At 37.1% G+C, this 26,288-nt stretch overlaps 1 protein-coding gene across 1 annotated transcript in view; it reads left to right on the forward strand.

The window, feature by feature from the left end:
* LOC133574596 (wings apart-like protein homolog) overlaps positions 1-26,288 on the forward strand; it is a 53,709-nt gene that overhangs the window by 24,967 nt on the left and 2,454 nt on the right. Inside the window, exons 6-19 of the mRNA XM_061926776.1 lie at positions 2,383-2,481; positions 6,831-7,001; positions 7,076-7,212; positions 7,288-7,399; positions 7,461-7,703; positions 7,777-7,888; positions 7,955-8,052; positions 13,307-13,383; positions 13,643-13,785; positions 13,895-14,010; positions 14,104-14,280; positions 25,604-25,817; positions 25,946-26,034; positions 26,104-26,199. Coding sequence (XP_061782760.1) covers positions 2,383-2,481; positions 6,831-7,001; positions 7,076-7,212; positions 7,288-7,399; positions 7,461-7,703; positions 7,777-7,888; positions 7,955-8,052; positions 13,307-13,383; positions 13,643-13,785; positions 13,895-14,010; positions 14,104-14,280; positions 25,604-25,817; positions 25,946-26,034; positions 26,104-26,199 — 1,884 coding nt within the window. The remainder of the gene's footprint in view (positions 1-2,382; positions 2,482-6,830; positions 7,002-7,075; positions 7,213-7,287; positions 7,400-7,460; positions 7,704-7,776; positions 7,889-7,954; positions 8,053-13,306; positions 13,384-13,642; positions 13,786-13,894; positions 14,011-14,103; positions 14,281-25,603; positions 25,818-25,945; positions 26,035-26,103; positions 26,200-26,288) is intronic.

Raw genomic sequence — 26,288 nt, forward strand, 5'->3', positions numbered from 1 at the left:
GGGGCCACATGTGGCCCGTTAAACTTTTCAATCTGGCCCGCCGGACATTCCCAAATAATTTCTTTTACATCTTTAAGATGTTTTCAAATGACCGTAAGTCTTGAACTATACAAAGTATTTCAATGGTTGGAATCTGCAATTTTGCATGATATACTAGTTACTATGGTAATCTAATTAGTTACTATAGTACCGTATTTTTCGGACTATAAGTCGCAGTTTTTTTCATAGTGCGATTTATATGTTTTTTTCCTTCTTTATTATGCATTTTCGGCAGGTGCGACTTATACTCCGGTGCGACTTATACTCCGAAAAATACGGTAATTAAGTCACAGCAGCTCAGACGAGGCACCGAGAAGTGTGGGTGGGGAGCGTTTCCACAGAGTGTTTCCAGAGCGGCCAGCCTGAAATGTGGGTGTCGGGGAAAGACGCGGAAGGAGATTTTGACAACAAAGTTCTAAAACGTATTGATATATCAGATTGTATGTGTTTTTTTATTACACTTCGCATTCATATTTGGCTGTGTTTGTTGCATTTTTATTGTGTTTCGCTTGATTGTAAAATATGTGGATGGAGAGGGGGTGTGACGTTCATATGTTGTCAATATTCAGTGTTTTATCCTTCATAGTTTATATTGTAAATCCCACATTCTTTATTTTCATGTACCGTATTTTCCGCACCATAAGGCGCCCTGGGTTATAAGCCGCGCCTTCAATGAACGGCATATTTCAAAACTTTGTCCACCTATAAGCCGCCCCGTGTTGTAAGCCGCATCTAACTGCGCTAAAGGAATGTCAAAAAAACAGTCAGATAGGTCAGTCAAACTTTAATAATATATTAAAAACCAGCGTTCTAACAACTCTGTTCACTCCCAAAATGTACGCAAATGTGCAATCACAAACATACGTATATCAACATGGACAGAGCTGCGTGAAAAAAGCCACCCGGCCTCTTCGCGTAAACTTAAACTTACCTTAACCACTCGCTCATCTTTTCTTCATCCATCCCTTCGAGTTAGCTTTTATGATGACGCCGGCTGGAAAGGTCTCTTTTGGCAAGGTCTTCCTTTTGAATATCACCATGGGTGGAAGTTTCTGGCCATTAGCATGGCAAGCTAGAACCACAGTGAAGGATGACTTCTCATTCCCTGTGGTGCGAATATTCACCGTATGTGCTCCCGTTGTATCCACAGTGCGCTTCACAGGAATATCAGTTGCTGTGAAATAGTAATCCGTGTGCGGATGGAGAGATTGCGTCTTTTCATGAACCGGATACCTGTCGCTTAGTAGGAGCCATTTTGTGGTCTTTACAGATGTAAACACACAAAGGAAATGAAACGCGCGCTTTTTCTTCTTCTACGCGGGCGGGTGGTTGCTTACAGTAGAAGAAGAAGCGCTTCCTGTTCTATGGGGGCGGGTGCTTACCTTGGCGGTTGCTTGCGTAGAAGAAGAAGCGCTTCCTGTTCTACCGGGAAAAAAGACGGCGGCTGTTTACCGAAGTTGCGAGACCGAAACTTTATGAAAATGAATCTTAATATTTATCCATATATAAAGCGCACCGGGTTATAAGGCGCACTGTCAGCTTTTGAGAAAATTTGTGGTTTTTAGGTGCGCCTTATAGTGCGGAAAATACGGTACATTCTGGGTGTGTCATTCAGTAAAAAAATGTTTTAATTCCATTCCGTTTTTTAAGATGGTCTGTTATAACGTTTTTAGCATTCAATCAGACATTATTGTGGGGTTTTGTATTAGTGTTCCTAAAAATAGATATACCGGCCCCTAGACACACTTTTTTCTCTAAATTTGGCCCCCCGAGTCAAAATAATTAAAGCGTTGTCCAGACTGACGTATAATATTCCTCTTTAAATAAATCTTACTGCAAATTAATATCACCTCCAAATATCGCTTATAGGCCTCCTTGACAATGAAAAATCAGTATCAGTATCAGTATCGTCCCTGAAAAAACATATGGGCTGATCTGTAGTTTCCACTATGATATCAATGTTATGATGAGCCATGTATCGTGTGGGCTTTTGTGAGGACGCGGTTTCTGGCCTTTCACGTCAGCCTCTTTCTTATCGCCATGGAAACAAGTGAGACAATGTGTCTCTGCATTCTGCCTGGATTGGGGCTCCATGTCCCTGTGGGACACTTTAATGCAGCACGGTGATGTTCCAGCTCAAACTTTGCTTTTTGTCTCCTGTTTATTAACCCTGCGGCGCCATCAGCCCCTCCTTTGTTTTTATGATGAATAGCCCACAGTCAGCAAGCGCAGGTTTGGCACAAACACAGAGAGAGCAGCCAAGTATGAAAGCTTGGCACTTGATGCTGGGGTGGGCTTTGATGGCTGCTTCAGTTGGGTCATTTTCTTGTTTGTGTGTGTTAGTCTCCCACCAAAGCGGTGTACAACGCCCGACACTGGGCTTTGGCGAGCGAAGAGGAGCCCCACCCCTCCTGCTCGTCGTCCCGCTCACAGTCGGCCCCCGTAAGACTTCAACATGTTTTCTTTTATGTTCAAAATAATGATTTGAACTTCCTGTCTATGGAAGTGTTGTAACAAAACCATTTGCAAACACGTATCTCAATCTGTGTGTCTGTAATCTGATTCATGTGTCAGTGTACTCATGTGTGTGTCTGTGTCTTAATCTGTGTGTGTGTAATCAATTCCCTGTTTGGATTTGTATGTAAAAAAAATTGTCTGCTCGTATGTCGGTGTGTTTGTAAAAAATGTGTGTGTGTATTCAGATTTGTGTGTCTGTATCTCAATCTGTGTGTGTGTGTGTGTAATCAGATCTGTGTTTAAATTGGTGTGTTTGCAAAAAAAATCTGTCTGCTCGTATTTCGATGTGTTTGTAAAAAGTGTGTGTGTTTGTGTATTCACATTTGTGTGTCTATCTCAATCTGTGTTTGTGAAATCAGATCCTAGTTTCGATTTGTGTGTAAAAAATTTTTAAAAATCTGTCCGTATTTCGATGTGTGTTTGTAAAAATAATGTGTCTGTGTATTCAGATGTGTGTGTTTCTCAATCTGTGTGTGTAAAAAAAAAAAAAAAAGTTCGTATTTTGATCTGTGTGTGAAGTGTGTGTTTGTGTTTTCAGATGTGTGTGAAGCAGGAACCCTGATCGGTTGTCTTTCTACACAAGACTTTTGCGACACTTCTGCTGTGTAAGATTTGTGTGTCCGTGCAGTGATCTGAACGTGTAAAAAGGCGTGTGTGTCCTTTCCCTATACTCACCACTAGTGGGCGCCGTGCACCCACTCATGTTATTACGTGTTGAAGTTAGTGACTCACATTACTGATGACTTATTTAAAGAAGACAAAAATACAAATGATTGCTAAAACATCAACTTTTACTTAAAGCCAATGATCCAAAGTCCTTTTTTTGTATGCTTCAACACATAATAACATGAGTGGGTGCACGGCGCCCACTAGTGGTGAGTGTAGGTCAGTTAAATGTCAAGTTGCAGACACACACGTCTTTTTGCACGTTCACATCGCTGCACGGACACACAAATCTTAAACGGCAGAAGTGTTGCAAAAGTCAGGATCCCTGCTTCACACACATCTGGATACAGACACACATTTTTACACACAAACATAGATTGAAATAGACAGATTTTTATTTTTTTTTTATACACAAATCGAAATACAGTTACAAAAATTCAAACACGCACACGTGGATCTGATTACACACAGAGAGATTGAGATACAGACACACAAATAAGTACACGGACAAGTAGATCTGATTACACGCACACAAATCAAAACACGGACGCACAAATTAAAACGCCCATGCGCAGATTTCATTACACACACACACGATTGAGATACAGACACACAAATCCAAATAAGGACACAGAAATTAAAACACACACGCGGAATTGATTATACACACACAAACAGATTGAAATACAGACACACAAATTAGTACACAGACATGTGGATCTGATTACACACACACACACACAAATTGCTATACGGACACAAATTAAAACACGCACACGCAGATTTTAATTACACACACACATTGAAATACAGCCACCCAATTAAAACACACACACATGCAGATTTGATTACACACGCAGAGATTGAAATACAGACACACAAATTAGTACAAAAAAATGCGGATCTGATTACACACACACACACACACACACTCAAACAGAAATATAGACACGAAAAATGTAAACACGCACACACGAATCTGATTACACACATAGAGAATGAGATACAGACACATAAATTAGAACACAGACATGCAGATCAAATCACACAAATCAAAATATGGACACGCAAAATAAAACGCGGATCTGATTACACACACACACGCACAAATTGCTATACGGACGCACAAATTAATACACGTTTCGGCAGATTTATTACATACTCACGGTTGCGATACAGACACACAAATTTAACAACACACACACACGGATCTGATTACACACACCCAAATTGCGGTACAGACACACAAATTAGTGCACACACACACAGATATGATTACACACACACATATATTGAGATACAGACACACAAATTAATACACGCATACGCAGACCTGATTACACACAAACATATATTGAGATACAGACACACAAATTAGTACACTGACACACGGATCTGATTACTGACACACAATATTGAGATACAGACACACATTAGTACACTGACACACAGAAACTGATTACACACACACACACACATACAGGTAAAAGCCAGTAAATTAGAATATTTTGAAAAACTTGATTTATTTCAGTAATTGCATTCAAAAGGTGTAACTTGTACATTATATTTATTCATTGCACACAGACTGATGCATTCAAATGTTTATTTCATTTAATTTTGATGATTTGAAGTGGCAACAAATGAAAATCCAAAATTCCGTGTGTCACAAAATTAGAATATTGTGTAAGGGTTAAATTTTGAAGACACCTGGTGCCACAAACTAATCAGCTGATTAACTCAAAACACCTGCAAAGGGCTTTAAATGGTCTCTCAGTCCAGTTCTGAAGCCTACACAAACATGGGGAAGACTTCAGATTTGACAGCTGTCCAAAAGGCAACCATCGACACATTGCACAAGGAGGGAAAGACACAAAAGGTTATTGCTGAAGAGGCTGGCTGTTCTCAGAGCTCTGTGTCCAAACACATTAATGGAGAGGCACAGGGAAGGAAAAACTGTGGTCAGAAAAAGTGTACAAGCGATAGGGCGCACCGCGCCCTGGTCAAGATTGTGAAAAAAAAACCCATTCAAAAATGTGGGGGAGATTCAGAAGGAGTGGACAGCTGCTGGAGTCAGTGCTTCAAGATCCACCACCAAGAGACGCTTGAAAGACATGGGTTTCAACTGCCGCATACCTCGTGTCAAGCCACTGTTGACCAAGAAACAGCGCGAAAAGCGTCTCACCTGGGCTAAGGAAAAAAAGAGCTGGAATGCTGCTGAGTGGTCCAAAGTCATGTTTTCTGACGAAAGCAAATTTTGCATTTCCTTTGGAAATCGAGGTCCCAGAGTCTGGAGGAAGACAGGAGAGGCACAGGATCCACGTTGCCTGAAGTCTAGTGTAAAGTTTCCACCATCAGTGATGGTTTGGGGTGCCATGTCATCTGCTGGTGTCGGTCCACTCTGTTTCCTGAGATCCAGGGTCAACGCAGCCGTCTACCAGCAAGTTTTAGAGCACTTCATGCTTCCTGCTGCTGACCTGCTCTATGGAGATGGAGATTTCAAGTTCCAACAGGACTTGGCGCCTGCACACAGCGCAAAATCTACCCGTGCCTGGTTTACGGACCATGGTATTTCTGTTCTAAATTGGCCCGCCAACTCCCCTGACCTTAGCCCCATAGAAAATCTGTGGGGTATTGTGAAAAGGAAGATGCAGAATGCCAGACCCAAAAACGCAGAAGAGTTGAAGGCCACTATCAGAGCAACCTGGGCTCTCATAACACCTGAGCAGTGCCAGAAACTCATCGACTCCATGCCACGCCGCATTAACGCAGTAATTGAGGCAAAAGGAGCTCCAACCAAGTATTGAGTATTGTACATGCTCATATTTTTCATTTTCATACTTTTCACTTGGCCAACATTTCTAAAAATCCCTTTTTTGTATTAGCCTTAAGTAATATTCTAATTTTGTGACACACGGAATTTTGGATTTTCATTTGTTGCCACTTCAAATCATCAAAATTAAATGAAATAAACATTTGAATGCATCAGTCTGTGTGCAATGAATAAATATAATGTACAAGTTACACCTTTTGAATGCAATTACTGAAATAAATCAAGTTTTTCAAAATATTCTAATTTACTGGCTTTTACCTGTATATTGAGATACCAACACACAAATTAGAACACTGACATGCAGATCTGATTGCACTCACACAAATTAATACACCCTTCCACAGATTTGATTACACACACATATATTGATGTACAGACACACAAATTAGTACACGCACTGATCTGATTACACAAACACACACACACACACACACATATTGAGTTCCAAACACACAAATTAGTACACCCATCCACATATTTGATTACACACACATATATTGATGTACAGACACACAAATTAGTACACGCACTGATCTGATTACACAAACACGCACACACACACACACATATTGAGTTCCAGACACACAAATTAGTACACACATCCACAGATTTGATTACACACACATATATTGAGGTACAGACACACAAATGAGTACAGAGACATGTGAATGGGACTATAGACACAAAGAGATAGAAAATAGTTTTGCTACAATAATCCTTCCATACCTGTCCAACCTGGCCTGCCTGACCCATGTCCCACTAATCCACCCCACCGCAGGCGACACGCTCTGCAGGAGCGCCGAGTAACGAGCCGCCGGGCGTTCAGAAGGACGACGGCGTCTTCAAGGCCCCGCCTCCTCCCCCCAAAGTCACCAAGTGTGTCAGCGTCCCCAGCGACCCCTACCAGGACACGGTCACCGCGCTCAAGTGCCGCAAAGAGCACAAGGAGGTACCTGCGGCGGTCTGACTCCGCCCCCCTTTCGCTCAGAGCAACGCTAACCCCGCCCTCTTCGCCGCTTGCAGCTGTACACGGTGGTCCAGCACGTGAAGCACTTCAACGACGTGGTGGAGTTTGGAGAGAACCAGGAGTTCACCGACGACTTTGAGTATTTGGCTGCCGGGCTGAAGAGCGGACAACCTCTGAACACTCGCTGCCTCAGGTAGGAGGGGGCGTGGCCTCCTTTTGTGTACAGCCCTTGTCTTGGCGTGCCACTCCATCTTGTGTGTGCGCGCAGTGTGATCGGCCTGGCCACGCGCTGTGCCATGCCCAGCTTCAGGATGCACCTGCGGGCCCGGGGGAAGGTGGCGCAGGTCTTCAAAACGCTCATTGACGCCCCCCAGCACCACGTAAGTAGCACTTGGACATGAAGGAACGATGGATGGCGTGTGATTTTTGTGATGTCTGCAGAACCTGGCCATGTGCACCGCCTCCCTCATGTACATCCTCAGCCGCGACCGCTTGAACATGGACCTGGACCGCTCCTGTCTGGACCTGATGATCCGGCTGCTGGAAATGGACCAGGACCAATGGAGCGGCTCCGTGGCGGACTCCTCCCAGCTGAGTGCCAGAGAGATCTGCAAGATGAAGGAGAAGATCAGGAAGCTGTGTGACACGGTGCACAACAAGCACCTGGACCTGCAGAACATCACGGTACGTGTGTGTGTGTGTGTGTGTGTGTGTGAGGTGGAGAGCAGAACACGATTCAGAACCCAACCTTCTGTAGACGGGTCACCTGGCCATGGAGACGCTGTTGTCTTTGACGTCCAAGCGAGCAGGAGACTGGTTCAAAGAGGAGCTCCGCCTCCTGGGAGGACTGGACCACATTGTGGACAAAGGTTAATGTCACACATCACCTGTCCAAGTGTGTGTGTGGTTCTGACATAACTACTCTGGCTCTGCAGTGAAGGAGTATGTGGACAACCTGGACCAGGAGGAGGACAAGGACAAGCTGGGCTCATCCTTGTGGGGAGCGGAGAGATGTTTACGTGTGCTAGATAGTGTAAGTGTCACCTCGTGTCCTTTTATGTCCTATGTAGAGATCCACTCATACGGTTTTTTCAAGGACGATACAGATTATTAGTAGCCAAGGAGGCCGTTAAGCCACATTTGGAGCCCATATTCATTTCCAGTAAAAGTGTCATATTGGCGTCAGAATTTAGAATAGTACAAATGCAAGGAGCATGTTTATTAAAAAAAAAACAAGTAAACAAAAATAAGCAAAACAACAAAAAGTGCAGGGAGGTCCTTGGCACAGTTGCATTTCTTATGAAGTTAAATAAAAATGTACCGGTAAGTATATATTAAAGCTGCAAGCAGCATTGGTCGGGCCCGCGTATTTGGCAGGTGCTAGTCCTAAGTGTCCCAATACTTTTGTCTACTTTTAGTCTGAAGTGTCCCAAGACTTTTGTCTAGTGTACCTACCTTGTCTGCATTGTGTGGGCACGTTGGTGCTTCCTGCTTTTAAGCAGCCATCTTAAAAAAACAGCAGCACAGCAGCATCAGCGCAGCGGGTCTTTGAAGGGTCATAAAATCAAAACCGGAGCAGTTAGAAAAAAAGCACTTCTGTCATTGTAATCACAAGGGTTCAATCTCTCTCCTGTGTTAGTTTGAAGGCGAAACGACAAACGCGCTCAGAGGAGTTCATTTTTGAAGGAAGGTGACCGGTTTTTACAAAAAAATTGTTTTGAAGGGGGAATAGCAAACTTCCTGTTGATTTTGGGGGTTGTCAATGTATGAAATGTAGGTCTAAGTGAGACCTACATAGAGGTTTTTGTTTCATGCCTCTCTGACCTTCCCAGTGGGAGTTACAGGCAGTTTTGTCATTTTTTTTCTTCCGAGGAGCAGTTTTTTTTGTGTTTTATTAAAAAATTGCAGTAGAGCGCAATTTTGAGATTTGGGGTTAGGTTTTTTTTTTAGATCGCAATGTTTGCCAGTCCTTATGTGTGCGTTCAGTTTGGTGAGTTTTGAAGCATGTTAAGGGGGTCAAATTACAGCTCAAAGAGGCAAAAGTGACTGTTTTTAGTACTTTTTTTGTCTTGAAGGGGGAATTGCCAACTTCCTGTTGATTTTAGCCCGAGAATGTACTATTATGAAATCTAGATCTGAGTCAGACCTACATAGAGGTTTTTGTTTCATGTCTCTCCGACCTTCCTAGTGGGAGTCCTTATGCAATGGGCCATGCGGGCCCTAAAAATACCGTATTTTTCGGTCTATAAGCCTCACCCACCAAAACATTTTAGAAACATTTATTTTTCTTCCATATATTAGCCGCAGATATATACCGGTACGTGTTGAAATGAGTTATTTACACAGAAATATTCCATAAATGTTTATTTACATACCTTAATTGTTTCCAAACAAAGTAAAACGGCCGATCAAGCAAAACAGAAGTCATGGTCATGGACCCACTAGCCGCGCAAGCTAGCTCTCCAATCAGCTAAACAGACTCAATAACTCCACGGTGACGTGTTGGGGAATTTACTGAGGAATTTGTGAAAGTGAAACAATACAAAAAGAATGTTATTGTAAATTAGTAATACTAACACAGACACTCGTAAACGTGTTAGCATATTAGCTCATGCTAACGACGCTAGCTTGATTACATTACGATAGCAGGTAGAAATATGCATGAAAACACTCCTACAGACATCACACATGGGACGCTTTAGTAAGTAAGAATTGTTTTAGTTATATTGGAAAACTTACAAACGTTGCTTGGAGTGATGAATATCGTTAGGGTTTTATTAATATGATACCTTTATCGATATTCCTTTATCAATACTGGTACTTTTATCAGCACTATATATAATTGGTGTATATAAAGATGATAAAAATGCATTTTAATTAAAAGTTTTATTGGCAGAAGACATGATGTAACATCTCACAGCAGGGAAGTCTTTTATCAACACCTGGTTGTCAAGTTATCATCAACTTACCAATGAAGATGTTTAATTGGTGGTCAAGTTATCATCAACTTACCAATGAAGATGTTTAATTGGTGGTCAAGGTATCATTAACTTACCAATGAAGATGTTTAATTGTTGGTCAAGGTATCATTAACTTACCAATGAAGATGTTTAATTGGTGGTGAAGGTATCATTAACTTACCAATGAAGATGTTTAATTGGTGGTCAAGGTATCATTAACTTACCAATGAAGATGTTTAATTGGTGGTCAAGGTATCATTAACTTACCAATGAAGATGTTTAATTGATGGTCAAGGTATCATTAACTTACCAATGAAGATGTTTAATTGGTGGTGAAGGTATAATTAACTTACCAATGACGATGTTTAATTGGTGGTCAAGGTATCATTAACTTACCAATGAAGATGTTTAATTGGTGGTCAAGGTATCATTAACTTACCAATGAAGATGTTTAATTGGTGGTCAAGGTTTCATTAACTTACCAATGACTATGTTTAATTGGTGGTCAAGGTATCATTAACTTACCAATGAAGATGTTTAATTGGTGGTCAAGGTATCATTAACTTACCAATGAAGATGTTTAATTGGTGGTCAAGGTATCATTAACTTACCAATGAAGATGTGTAATTGGTGGTCAAGGTATCATTAATTTACCAATGAAGATGTTTAATTGGTGGTCAAGGTTTCATTAACTTACCAATGAAGATGTTTAATTGGTGGTCAAGTTATTATCAACTTAATGATGAATACGTTTAATCGGTGGTCAAGTTAACATCAACCTACCAATGAAGATGTTTTATTGGTGGTCAAGTTAAAATCAGCTTCCCAATGAAGATGTTTAATTGGTGGCCAAGTTGTCATCAACTTACCAATGAAGATGTTTAATTTGTTGTCAAGTTACCAACTTCCCAATAAAGATGTTTCATTGGTGGTCAAGTTGTCATCAACTTACCAATGAAAATATTTAATTGGTGGTCAAGGTATCATTAACTTACCAATGAAGATGTTTAATTGGTGGTCAAGGTATCATTAACTTACCAATGAAGATGTTTAATTGGTGGTCAAGGTATCATTAACTTACCAATGAAGATGTTTAATTGGTGGTCAAGGTATCATTAACTTACCAATGAAGATGTTTAATTGGTGGTCAAGGTATGATTAACTTACCAATGAAGATGTGTAATTGGTGGTCAAGGTATCATTAACTTACCAATGAAGATGTTTAATTGGTGGTGAAGGTATCATTAACTTACCAATGAAGATGTTTAATTTGTGGTCAAGGTATCATTAACTTACCAATGAAGATGTTTAATTTGTGGTCAAGGTATCATTAACTTACCAATGAAGATGCGTAATTGGTGGTCAAGGTATCATTAACTTACCAATGAAGATGTTTAATTGGTGGTCAAGGTATCATTAACTTACCAATGAAGATGTTTAATTGGTGGTCAAGGTTTCATTAACTTACCAATGACTATGTTTAATTGGTGGTCAAGGTATCATTAACTTACCAATGAAGATGTTTAATTGGTGGTCAAGGTATCATTAACTTACCAATGAAGATGTTTAATTGGTGGTCAAGGTATCATTAACTTACCAATGAAGATGTGTAATTGGTGGTCAAGGTATCATTAATTTACCAATGAAGATGTTTAATTGGTGGTCAAGGTTTCATTAACTTACCAATGAAGATGTTTAATTGGTGGTCAAGTTATTATCAACTTAATGATGAATACGTTTAATCGGTGGTCAAGTTAACATCAACCTACCAATGAAGATGTTTTATTGGTGGTCAAGTTAAAATCAGCTTCCCAATGAAGATGTTTAATTGGTGGCCAAGTTGTCATCAACTTACCAATGAAGATGTTTAATTTGTTGTCAAGTTACCAACTTCCCAATAAAGATGTTTCATTGGTGGTCAAGTTGTCATCAACTTACCAATGAAAATATTTAATTGGTGGTCAAGGTATCATTAACTTACCAATGAAGATGTTTAATTGGTGGTCAAGGTATCATTAACTTACCAATGAAGATGTTTAATTGGTGGTCAAGGTATCATTAACTTACCAATGAAGATGTTTAATTGGTGGTCAAGGTATCATTAACTTACCAATGAAGATGTTTAATTGGTGGTCAAGGTATGATTAACTTACCAATGAAGATGTGTAATTGGTGGTCAAGGTATCATTAACTTACCAATGAAGATGTTTAATTGGTGGTGAAGGTATCATTAACTTACCAATGAAGATGTTTAATTTGTGGTCAAGGTATCATTAACTTACCAATGAAGATGTTTAATTTGTGGTCAAGGTATCATTAACTTACCAATGAAGATGCGTAATTGGTGGTCAAGGTATCATTAACTTACCAATGAAGATGTTTAATTGGTGGTCAAGGTATCATTAACTTACCAATGAAGATGTTTAATTGGTGGTCAAGTTATCATTAACTTACCAATGAAGATGTGTAATTGGTGGTCAAAGTATCATTAACTTACCAATGAAGATGTTTAATTGGTGGTCAAGGTATCATTAACTTACCAATGAAGATGTTTAATTGGTGGTCAAGGTATCATTAACTTACCAATGACGATGTGTAATTGGTGGTCAAGGTATCATTAACTTACCAATGAAGATGTTTAATTGGTGGTCAAGGTATCATTAACTTACCAATGAAGATGTGTAATTGGTGGTCAAGGTATCATTAACTTACCAATGAAGATGTTTAATTGGTGGTCAAGGTATCATTAACTTACCAATGAAGATGTTTAATTGGTGGTCAAGTTATCATTAACTTACCAATGAAGATGTTTAATTGGTGCTGTCTGCCCCAGAAGGGTGCATCGTGCTGGGCTGTGTATAGAGAGCTGTCAGGGCTGCATGGAGGTGTTTGTGGTAAACATGATTTCCTCTTTTCCTCTCGATGACAACATCTCCGTCACATTACCACATTTTCCGCGACTTTTTTTTTGCATTTAGAGTCTGTTTGTAGCGAACATTGATTCGTTCCGAGATTCCGATGACGTGTAAATGTATGATTCTGTTTACTTTCGTGTAACCGGAAGTGGGACGTTAAAAGTTTGGCTAATTCGCCGTGTCTTTTTTTTTTGAATGCCTCACAGCGGCACCTGAATGAATGTGACTTAATTACGGCAATCAGCTGGATTAAAAAAAAAAAGTGCAGATAGTCCAGAATTTTAACGGTCCGCTTGAAACGGACCCGTTCGGAACCGGTACCTAAGAACACCGGTACTTGGTATACATTTTGAATCACGACTTTTTCATGTCACGTCGCCAACCACAGCATTAACCTTGACCTTGTGTGTAGGTGACCGTGCACAACGCGGAGAATCAGAGCTACTTGATTGCCTACAAAGACTCCTCACTCATCGTCTCTTGTGCAAAGTAAGTCGCACACACACACACACACACACACACACACACACACACACACACACACACACACACACACACACACACACACACACACACACACACACACACTTCCCCCTAAGTGAGTTTACAAACAGTGGAGCACGTCTAGCAGGTTACTCAAAAATTGTGAGTGTCCAGCGTTAGTGTTGTAATTTAGGACTTCCTGTCGTTTACAAAATAAAAGTGGGTCATTGTTGTGGATGATGGTGACTTAGTGCGCCCCCTGCAGGGCACTGAGGCGCTGCGAGGATATGATCAGGCGTTACAGCAGGGAGGTGAACGCCGGTGGTCGGCATGCGGTGGTCGGCAAGGCTGTGGAGAACTGCATGAGAGCCATCATTGGAGTCCTGCTCAACCTGACACACGACAATGGTTAGCACACACACACACACACACACACACACACACACACACACACACACACACACACACACACACACACACACACACAGACGGATAGTGATTGTGTGCGTGTGTGCAGAGTGGGGCAGCACCAAAACAGGCGAGCAGGAGGACTTGATAGTGACGGCACTCAACTGTGTTCTCCGGGTTCCTCAGTACTTTCCTCAGGAGCAGAGGTTTGACATCCGTGTTCTGGTAAGTAAACACCTCACACACACACATTTGTGCATGTTGTGATGGTGTGTGTGTGTGTGTGTGTGTGTGTGTGTGTGTGTGTGTGCGCTGCAGGGTCTGGGCTTGTTGATCAACCTGGTGGAGTACAGCGCCAGGAACCGTTACTGCCTGATGGAGATGGAGATGGAGAGAGGTCAGGGTCCCTGCGACTCCACGGTGCTCCTCAACCTCCCGCAGCATCAGGACGCCTGCAGCGGCGGCCCGCTCAGCGCAATCGCCGCTCTGGTGCAGGTACGCTCGTCACAACTCTTGTCATTAATTAGGATCCGTAATGAATTGATCTCACCTAGGGCTGCAGCTAACGATTATTTTTCTATCGATTAATCTATAGATTATTTTTTCGATTAATCGGTTAATCTATAGATTCTTTTTTCGATTAATCTATAGATTATTTTTCCTTTTACCGATTTTTTTTTTAATTTAAAATGAAGAGGAAAAAATAAATGTAGGCCAGTTTTTTCAAAAGGCATGGCTTTTATTTACAAAAAAAAAAGTATGGCCACTCAGTCAACATTGACAACAACATGACAAAATATTCTGTAACAATGTAAACATTTAAAACTTTTAACATTTAACAAAATTAAAAGTAGCTTATTTGCTTTTTAATGTGCAAATATAAAAGTAAACATCCAGTGCAAATCTTAATATTCTGCAATAGTATAAGCATTTCAAAAGTAAAAGTATTGCTTATTTTGCTTTAAAATGTGCAAAAATAAAGATAAACATCCAATACAAAAAAGTGCAAAACGGAAATATTCTGTAACAAGTGTAAACATTTCAACAAAAGTAAAAGTATTGCTTATTTGCTAAAATGTGCAAAAATAAAGCTAAACATCCAATACAAAAAAGTGTACAGTGTAAACATTTCAACAAAAGTAAAAGTATTGCTTATTTTGCTTAATAACACAACAATGATAGTATGATTAAAGTGAAAGTTAATTGTTGGTTTGTACATAGTATATGTAACTGTTAATGTTGTAAAAGGTATTTGCACAACTAATTAACGTTAGCGTTTGTGACACGTCTTGTGCCGTGGGGTTCTTTCAGGACCGACAGACTGAACGGCAGACGGCTTTGCCAGGTTTACAATCTTTTAATTTTACACAAAGTCTTTTCTCTTCCAACTGCGCGGATCGCGCACCTGGGCACGATTGCGGCGTCGCTCCCGGCGCGCCCCGCCTCGCCGCTCGCTCGCCGCCGCCGCCTCTCCACAGCGTTAAAGAGGAGCGCGTCTTTGTAAACACTGAACAGGCACGCCAAACGCGCCTCTCAGAGCGAAACGGTGCTTTAGTTTATGAATTTACAACGCAGATACAAATGACACATTCATGTTTTTGTGTAATAATGACAACGTATACGCACGCGGACGATTGACTTGTTGATGGTGATGGCAAGAACGCTGTCGGGGGTTTTCTTTTCAAATGTTCGTTCATAGCCGTTGTGCTGCTATGATAGGCCATTTCCGCTCGACACAGTGTGCATACAACAACATTATTAGGCCGTTTATTGAAATACTCCCACACTTTTGACGACTTTTGGCGTGCTTTTTTCCCCTCGCTCGCATCGTCTGCTTTGCGCTCCGCCATGACAGTAAAGTAGTGTGACGTAAATATGCGACGCGCCGACGCACAAAAACGGCGTCGACGTATTTACTTAACCGATGACGTCGACGCGTCGTTTCAGCCTTAATCTCACCTAAGGAAAAGCTGAAAAAGCCCTCCACTTGAGGTATTTTCATTCCAATGCAATACATTATTGTGGCAGATCAACACATTAAAAAAAGTGGCTTCATGAAGTCATTTATTGTTTTTCACACACTGCCATGTACTCAAATACAACATAATAATAGAGGAGTTAACAAAACACTGAAAAGTACTAAAGCAAGTATTGAAATTGTTGCTTCTAGTCTGTTTTGGACAAGATAAAATGACAGTACTGTAAATTACCGTATTTTCCGCACTATAAGGCGCACCTAAAAACCACAATTTTTCTCAAAAGCTGACAGTGCGCCTAATAACCCGGTGCGCTTTATTACGATTCATTTTCATAAAGTTTCGGTCTCGCAACTTCGGTAAACAGCCGCCATCTTTTTTCCCGGTAGAACAGGAAGCGCTTCTTCTTCTACGCAAGCAACCGCCAAGGAAAGCACTCGCCCCCATAGAACAGGAAGCGCTTCACCCGCCCCCATAGAACAGGAAGCGCTTCACCCGCCCCCGGAAGAAGAAGAAGAAAAAACGCGCGGATATCACCGTACGTTTCATTTCCTGTTTACATCTGTAAAGACCACAAAATGGCTCCTACAAAACGATCCGGTTCATAAAAAGACGCAATCTCTCCATCCGCACACGGATTACTACCGTATTTCACAGCAACTGAACCGCACTGTGGAACGGGAGCACGTACGGTGAATATTCGCTCCACAGGGAATGAGAAGTCATCCTTCACTGTGGTTCTAGCTTGCCATGCTAACTTCCACCCATCCAAAAGAGACCTTTCCAGCCGGCGTCATCATAAAAGCTAACTCGAAGGGATGGATGGATGAAGAAAAGATGAGCGAGTGGTTAAGGGAAGTTTACGCGAAGACGCCGGGTGGCTTTTTTCACACAGCTCCGAAGGCGAACACACCTTCACTAAGACGGGCAGATAGCGCCGGTCGACATACGCCAACATCTGCCAGTGGATCGTAAATGCCTGGGCAGATAGTTTCGGTCACAACTGTGGTCCGACCTTTCCGGAAGGCAGGATTCACAGAACTGCTGGACAACAGTGACACTGACTCCGGTGACTTCGACGAGACGGAACCGGCCATTTTGGATCCCGTATTCGCCCAACTTTTCAATTCGGACACCGAAGACGAAGAATTCGAAGGATTTACGAATGAAGAATAACTTCAGAAGGTGAGCGCTATGTTTATTTTGTGTGTTGTGACATTAACGTTCGAGCAACATTATGTTGCTATTGTTCTACACCATTTTGAATTTTACTATGTTTGTGATTGCACATTTGCGTACATTTTGGGACAGAGTTGTTAGAACGCTGGTTTTCAATATATTATTAAAGTTTGACTGAACTATCTGACTGTTTTTTTGACATTCACTTTAGCGCAGCGTTTTTTTTGACATTCACTTTAGCGCAGCGTAGGCGCGGCTTTTAGTCCGGGGCGGCTTATTGGTGGACAAAATTATGAAATATGTAATTCATAGAAGGTGCGGCTAATAATCCGGTGCGCCTTATAGTGCGGAAAATACGGTACAGTAGAATATGCTAAATGAGAGTTAGGATTACTGTACTAGCTCCAAACCCTTAAAAACATTAACATCTTTCCCCGTTAAAAAAGGACATACAATATAGACTTAAATAAACACATTACTGTCTGAACAACTTTAAAATATGAATGTTGTACATTAAACTTACAAAAAAGCAATATTAATGTACTTTATACACGCAGGAATATTAATCTACTTTATACATGCAGGAATATTAATCTACTTTATACACGCAGAAATATGAATCTACTTTAAACACGCAGGAATATTAATCTACTTTATACACGCAGGAATATTAATCTACTTTATACACGCAGGAATATTAATCTACTTTAAACACACAGAAATATGAATCTACTTTAAACACGCAGGAATATGAATCTACTTTAAACACGCAGGAATATTAATCTACTTTATACACGCAGGAATATTAATCTACTTTATACATGCAGGAATATTAATCTACTTTAAACACGCAGAAATATTAATCTACTTTAAACATGCAGGAATATTAATCTACTTTAAACACGCAGAAATATTAATCTACTTTATACATGCAGGAATATTAATCTACTTTATACACGCAGGAATATTAATCTACTTTATACACGCAGGAATATTAATCTACTTTAAACACGCAGGAATATTAATCTACTTTATACACGCAGGAATATTAATCTACTTTATACACGCAGGAATATTAATCTACTTTATACACGCAGGAATATTAATCTACTATATACACGCAGAAATATTAATCTACTTTATACACTTTATACTTTATACATATTCTGCAGGAATATTAATCTACTTTATACACGCAGAAATATTAATCTACTTTATACACGCAGGAATATTAATCTACTTTAAACACGCAGAAATATTAATCTACTTTAAACACGCAGGAATATTAATCTACTTTATACATGCAGGAATATTAATCTACTTTATACACGCAGGAATATTAATCTACTTTAAACACACAGAAATATGAATCTACTTTAAACACGCAGGAATATGAATCTACTTTAAACATGCAGGAATATTAATCTACTTTATACACGCAGGAATATTAATCTACTTTATACACGCAGGAATATTAATCTACTTTATACACGCAGGAATATTAATCTACTATATACACGCAGAAATATTAATCTACTTTATACACTTTATACTTTATACATATTCTGCAGGAATATTAATCTACTTTATACACGCAGAAATATTAATCTACTTTATACACGCAGGAATATTAATCTACTTTAAACACGCAGAAATATTAATCTACTTTAAACACGCAGGAATATTAATCTACTTTATACATGCAGGAATATTAATCTACTTTATACACGCAGGAATATTAATCTACTTTAAACACACAGAAATATGAATCTACTTTAAACACGCAGGAATATGAATCTACTTTAAACATGCAGGAATATTAATCTACTTTATACACGCAGGAATATTAATCTACTTTATACACGCAGGAATATTAATCTACTTTAAACACGCAGGAATATTAATCTACTTTATACACGCAGGAATATTAATCTACTTTATACACGCAGGAATATTAATCTACTTTATACACGCAGGAATATTAATCTACTATATACACGCAGAAATATTAATCTACTTTATACACTTTATACTTTATACATATTCTGCAGGAATATTAATCTACTTTATACACGCAGAAATATTAATCTACTTTATACACGCAGGAATATTAATCTACTTTAAACACGCAGAAATATTAATCTACTTTAAACACGCAGGAATATTAATCTACTTTATACATGCAGGAATATTAATCTACTTTATACACGCAGGAATATTAATCTACTTTATACACACTGAAATATTAATCTACTTTAAACACGCAGAAATATTAATCTACTTTAAACACGCAGAAATATTAATCTACTTTAAACACACAGAAATATTAATCTACTTTAAACACGCAGAAATATTAATCTACTTTATACACGCAGGAATATTAATCTACTTTAAACATGCAGAAATATTAATCTACTTTATACACGCAGGAATATTAATCTACTTTAAACACGCAGAAATATTAATCTACTTTATACACGCAGGAATATTAATCTACTTTATACATGCAGGAATATTAATCTACTTTAAACACGCAGAAATATTAATCTACTTTAAACACGCCGGAATATTAATCTACTTTATACACGCAGGAATATTAATCTACTTTAAACACGCAGGAATATTAATCTACTTTATACACGCAGGAATATTAATCTACTTTAAACACGCAGGAATATTAATCTACTTTAAACACGCAGGAATATTAATCTACTTTATACACGCAGGAATATTAATCTACTTTATACACGCAGGAATATTAATCTACTTTAAACACGCAGGAATATTAATCTACTTTATACACGCAGGAATATTAATCTACTTTATACACGCAGGAATATTAATCTACTTTATACACGCAGGAATATTAATCTACTATATACACGCAGAAATATTAATCTACTTTATACACTTTATACTTTATACATATTCTGCAGGAATATTAATCTACTTTATACACGCAGAAATATTAATCTACTTTATACACGCAGGAATATTAATCTACTTTAAACACGCAGAAATATTAATCTACTTTAAACACGCAGGAATATTAATCTACTTTATACATGCAGGAATATTAATCTACTTTATACACGCAGGAATATTAATCTACTTTATACACACTGAAATATTAATCTACTTTAAACACGCAGAAATATTAATCTACTTTAAACACGCAGAAATATTAATCTACTTTAAACACACAGAAATATTAATCTACTTTAAACACGCAGAAATATTAATCTACTTTATACACGCAGGAATATTAATCTACTTTAAACATGCAGAAATATTAATCTACTTTATACACGCAGGAATATTAATCTACTTTAAACACGCAGAAATATTAATCTACTTTATACACGCAGGAATATTAATCTACTTTATACATGCAGGAATATTAATCTACTTTAAACACGCAGAAATATTAATCTACTTTAAACACGCCGGAATATTAATCTACTTTATACACGCAGGAATATTAATCTACTTTAAACACGCAGGAATATTAATCTACTTTAAACACGCAGGAATATTAATCTACTTTATACACGCAGGAATATTAATCTACTTTAAACACGCAGAAATATTAATCTACTTTATACACGCAGGAATATTAATCTACTTTATACATGCAGGAATATTAATCTACTTTAAACACGCAGAAATATTAATCTACTTTAAACACGCCGGAATATTAATCTACTTTATACACGCAGGAATATTAATCTACTTTAAACACGCAGGAATATTAATCTACTTTAAACACGCAGGAATATTAATCTACTTTATACATGCAGGAATATTAATCTACTTTAAACACGCAGAAATATTAATCTACTTTATACACGCAGGAATATTAATCTACTTTAAACACGCAGAAATATTAATCTACTTTAAACACGCAGGAATATTAATCTACTTTATACATGCAGGAATATTAATCTACTTTATACACGCAGGAATATTAATCTACTTTATACACGCAGGAATATTAATCTACTTTAAACACGCAGAAATATTAATCTACTTTAAACACGCAGGAATATTAATCTACTTTAAACACGCAGGAATATTAATCTACTTTAAACACACAGAAATATTAATCTACTTTAAACACGCAGGAATATTAATCTACTTTAAACACACAGAAATATTAATCTACTTTATACACGCAGGAATATTAATCTACTTTAAACACACAGAAATATTAATCTACTTTAAACACGCAGGAATATTAATCTACTTTAAACACACAGGAATATTAATCTACTTTATACACGCAGAAATATTAATCTACTTTATACACGCAGGAATATTAATCTACTTTAAACATGCAGAAATATTAATCTACTTTAAACATGCAGAAATATTAATATACTTTATACACTTTATACTTTATACATATTCTGCAGGAATATTAATCTACTTTAAACACGCAGAAATATTAATCTACTTTAAACATGCAGGAATATTAATCTACTTTATACACGCAGGAATATTAATCTACTTTATACACGCAGAAATATTAATCTACTATATACACGCAGAAATATTAATCTACTATATACACGCAGGAATATTAATCTACTTTATACATGCAGGAATATTAATCTACTTTATACACGCAGTAATATTAATCTACTTTATACACACAGGAATATTAATCTACTTTAAACACGCAGAAATATTAATCTACTTTAAACATGCAGGAATATTAATCTACTTTAAACACGCAGAAATATTAATCTACTTTATACATGCAGGAATATTAATCTACTTTATACACGCAGGAATATTAATCTACTTTATACACGCAGGAATATTAATCTACTTTAAACACGCAGGAATATTAATCTACTTTATACACGCAGGAATATTAATCTACTTTATACACGCAGGAATATTAATCTACTTTATACACGCAGGAATATTAATCTACTATATACACGCAGAAATATTAATCTACTTTATACACTTTATACTTTATACATATTCTGCAGGAATATTAATCTACTTTATACACGCAGAAATATTAATCTACTTTATACACGCAGGAATATTAATCTACTTTAAACACGCAGAAATATTAATCTACTTTAAACACGCAGGAATATTAATCTACTTTATACATGCAGGAATATTAATCTACTTTATACACGCAGGAATATTAATCTACTTTAAACACACAGAAATATGAATCTACTTTAAACACGCAGGAATATGAATCTACTTTAAACATGCAGGAATATTAATCTACTTTATACACGCAGGAATATTAATCTACTTTATACACGCAGGAATATTAATCTACTTTATACACGCAGGAATATTAATCTACTATATACACGCAGAAATATTAATCTACTTTATACACTTTATACTTTATACATATTCTGCAGGAATATTAATCTACTTTATACACGCAGAAATATTAATCTACTTTATACACGCAGGAATATTAATCTACTTTAAACACGCAGAAATATTAATCTACTTTAAACACGCAGGAATATTAATCTACTTTATACATGCAGGAATATTAATCTACTTTATACACGCAGGAATATTAATCTACTTTAAACACACAGAAATATGAATCTACTTTAAACACGCAGGAATATGAATCTACTTTAAACATGCAGGAATATTAATCTACTTTATACACGCAGGAATATTAATCTACTTTATACACGCAGGAATATTAATCTACTTTAAACACGCAGGAATATTAATCTACTTTATACACGCAGGAATATTAATCTACTTTATACACGCAGGAATATTAATCTACTTTATACACGCAGGAATATTAATCTACTATATACACGCAGAAATATTAATCTACTTTATACACTTTATACTTTATACATATTCTGCAGGAATATTAATCTACTTTATACACGCAGAAATATTAATCTACTTTATACACGCAGGAATATTAATCTACTTTAAACACGCAGAAATATTAATCTACTTTAAACACGCAGGAATATTAATCTACTTTATACATGCAGGAATATTAATCTACTTTATACACGCAGGAATATTAATCTACTTTATACACACTGAAATATTAATCTACTTTAAACACGCAGAAATATTAATCTACTTTAAACACGCAGAAATATTAATCTACTTTAAACACACAGAAATATTAATCTACTTTAAACACGCAGAAATATTAATCTACTTTATACACGCAGGAATATTAATCTACTTTAAACATGCAGAAATATTAATCTACTTTATACACGCAGGAATATTAATCTACTTTAAACACGCAGAAATATTAATCTACTTTATACACGCAGGAATATTAATCTACTTTATACATGCAGGAATATTAATCTACTTTAAACACGCAGAAATATTAATCTACTTTAAACACGCCGGAATATTAATCTACTTTATACACGCAGGAATATTAATCTACTTTAAACACGCAGGAATATTAATCTACTTTAAACACGCAGGAATATTAATCTACTTTATACACGCAGGAATATTAATCTACTTTAAACACGCAGAAATATTAATCTACTTTATACACGCAGGAATATTAATCTACTTTATACATGCAGGAATATTAATCTACTTTAAACACGCAGAAATATTAATCTACTTTAAACACGCCGGAATATTAATCTACTTTATACACGCAGGAATATTAATCTACTTTAAACACGCAGGAATATTAATCTACTTTAAACACGCAGGAATATTAATCTACTTTATACATGCAGGAATATTAATCTACTTTAAACACGCAGAAATATTAATCTACTTTATACACGCAGGAATATTAATCTACTTTAAACACGCAGAAATATTAATCTACTTTAAACACGCAGGAATATTAATCTACTTTATACATGCAGGAATATTAATCTACTTTATACACGCAGGAATATTAATCTACTTTATACACGCAGGAATATTAATCTACTTTAAACACGCAGAAATATTAATCTACTTTAAACACGCAGGAATATTAATCTACTTTAAACACGCAGGAATATTAATCTACTTTAAACACACAGAAATATTAATCTACTTTAAACACGCAGGAATATTAATCTACTTTAAACACACAGAAATATTAATCTACTTTATACACGCAGGAATATTAATCTACTTTAAACACACAGAAATATTAATCTACTTTAAACACGCAGGAATATTAATCTACTTTAAACACACAGGAATATTAATCTACTTTATACACGCAGAAATATTAATCTACTTTATACACGCAGGAATATTAATCTACTTTAAACATGCAGAAATATTAATCTACTTTAAACATGCAGAAATATTAATATACTTTATACACTTTATACTTTATACATATTCTGCAGGAATATTAATCTACTTTAAACACGCAGAAATATTAATCTACTTTAAACATGCAGGAATATTAATCTACTTTATACACGCAGGAATATTAATCTACTTTATACACGCAGAAATATTAATCTACTATATACACGCAGAAATATTAATCTACTATATACACGCAGGAATATTAATCTACTTTATACATGCAGGAATATTAATCTACTTTATACACGCAGTAATATTAATCTACTTTATACACACAGGAATATTAATCTACTTTAAACACGCAGGAATATTAATCTACTTTAAACACGCAGGACTATTAATCTACTTTATACATGCAGGAATATTAATCTACTTTATACACGCAGGAATATTAATCTACTTTATACACGCAGGAATATTAATCTACTTTAAACACACAGAAATATTAATCTACTTTAAACACGCAGGAATATTAATCTACTTTAAACACACAGGAATATTAATCTACTTTAAACACACAGAAATATTAATCTACTTTAAACACGCAGGAATATTAATCTACTTTATACACGCAGGAATATTAATCTACTTTAAACACGCAGAAATATTAATCTACTTTAAACATGCAGGAATATTAATCTACTTTAAACACGCAGAAATATTAATCTACTTTAAACATGCAGGAATATTAATCTACTTTAAACATGCAGGAATATTAATCTACTTTATACACGCAGGAATATTAATCTACTTTATACACGCAGGAATATTAATCTACTTTAAACACACAGAAATATTAATCTACTTTAAACACGCAGGAATATTAATCTACTTTAAACACACAGGAATATTAATCTACTTTAAACACACAGAAATATTAATCTACTTTAAACACGCAGGAATATTAATCTACTTTATACACGCAGGAATATTAATCTACTTTAAACACGCAGAAATATTAATCTACTTTAAACATGCAGGAATATTAATCTACTTTAAACACGCAGAAATATTAATCTACTTTAAACATGCAGGAATATTAATCTACTTTAAACACACAGAAATATTAATCTACTTTAAACACGCAGAAATATTAATCTACTTTAAACACGCAGGAAAATATATTTTAAAATTATATTCCTGCAAATAAAAAACCTAATATGCTAAATATTAATGGCTGTTAATGTTATAATAATAATGAAAATACTACAATATATAATATTGGGTTATATTTTGTAGTAGTAATACTAATACTACTAATACTATTAGATGTATATGGTGCTACAGCAGCAGTAGAGAAGTGAGATAATATGATCAGGAGACATTGTTGTCTTCAGTTGTTCCTGCAGCGAGAGCGAGCCGCCGTGCTGGCCGAGGCGCAGACTGATGACCTCATCAAGGAGCCGCCCAAAGCGCCGCTGGACCAGAGTGGAGAGTGGCAGGAGACGGGCGGAGAGATCCAGTGGGTTGCCAACGACAACCACTGTGCCAACGATGCCAAGAAGAAGGACAAGGAGGAGGAGGATGATGGCGAGCTGGACCTCAATAAAGGTGTGCTTCTCTCTCTCTCTCTCTCTCTCTCTCTCTCTCTCTCTCTCCTGCGCCTCACCTGTCCTTACTAATTATTGTGTGTGTGTGTGTGTGTGTGTGTGTGTGTGTGTGTGTGTGTGTGTGTGCAGCTCTGCAGCATGCAGGTAAACACATGGAGGACAGCATAGTTGCATCATACACTGCACTGCTGCTGGGATGTCTGTGCCAAGGAAGCTCGGTGAGTTCTTCTTCTTCTTCATCATCCCTCCTTCTGCGTGTGACCTTTGACCTGCCCTGTGACCTCCAGATGAATGTTACTACTGTGAGAGACAACCTGCCTCAAGGAGATTTCTCCATCATGACAGAAATGCTGAAGAAGTTCCTCAACTTCATGAACCTCACAGTGAGTTCACTACTTCTTCTTCTTCTTCTTCATCCCTCTTTCTTCTTCCTCATCCCTCTTTCTTCTTCTTCTTCCTCATCCCTCTTTCT

The sequence above is a fragment of the Nerophis lumbriciformis genome, linkage group LG32, assembly GCF_033978685.3.
Source record: "Nerophis lumbriciformis linkage group LG32, RoL_Nlum_v2.1, whole genome shotgun sequence".
NCBI classification, from domain to species: Eukaryota; Metazoa; Chordata; class Actinopteri; order Syngnathiformes; family Syngnathidae; genus Nerophis; species Nerophis lumbriciformis.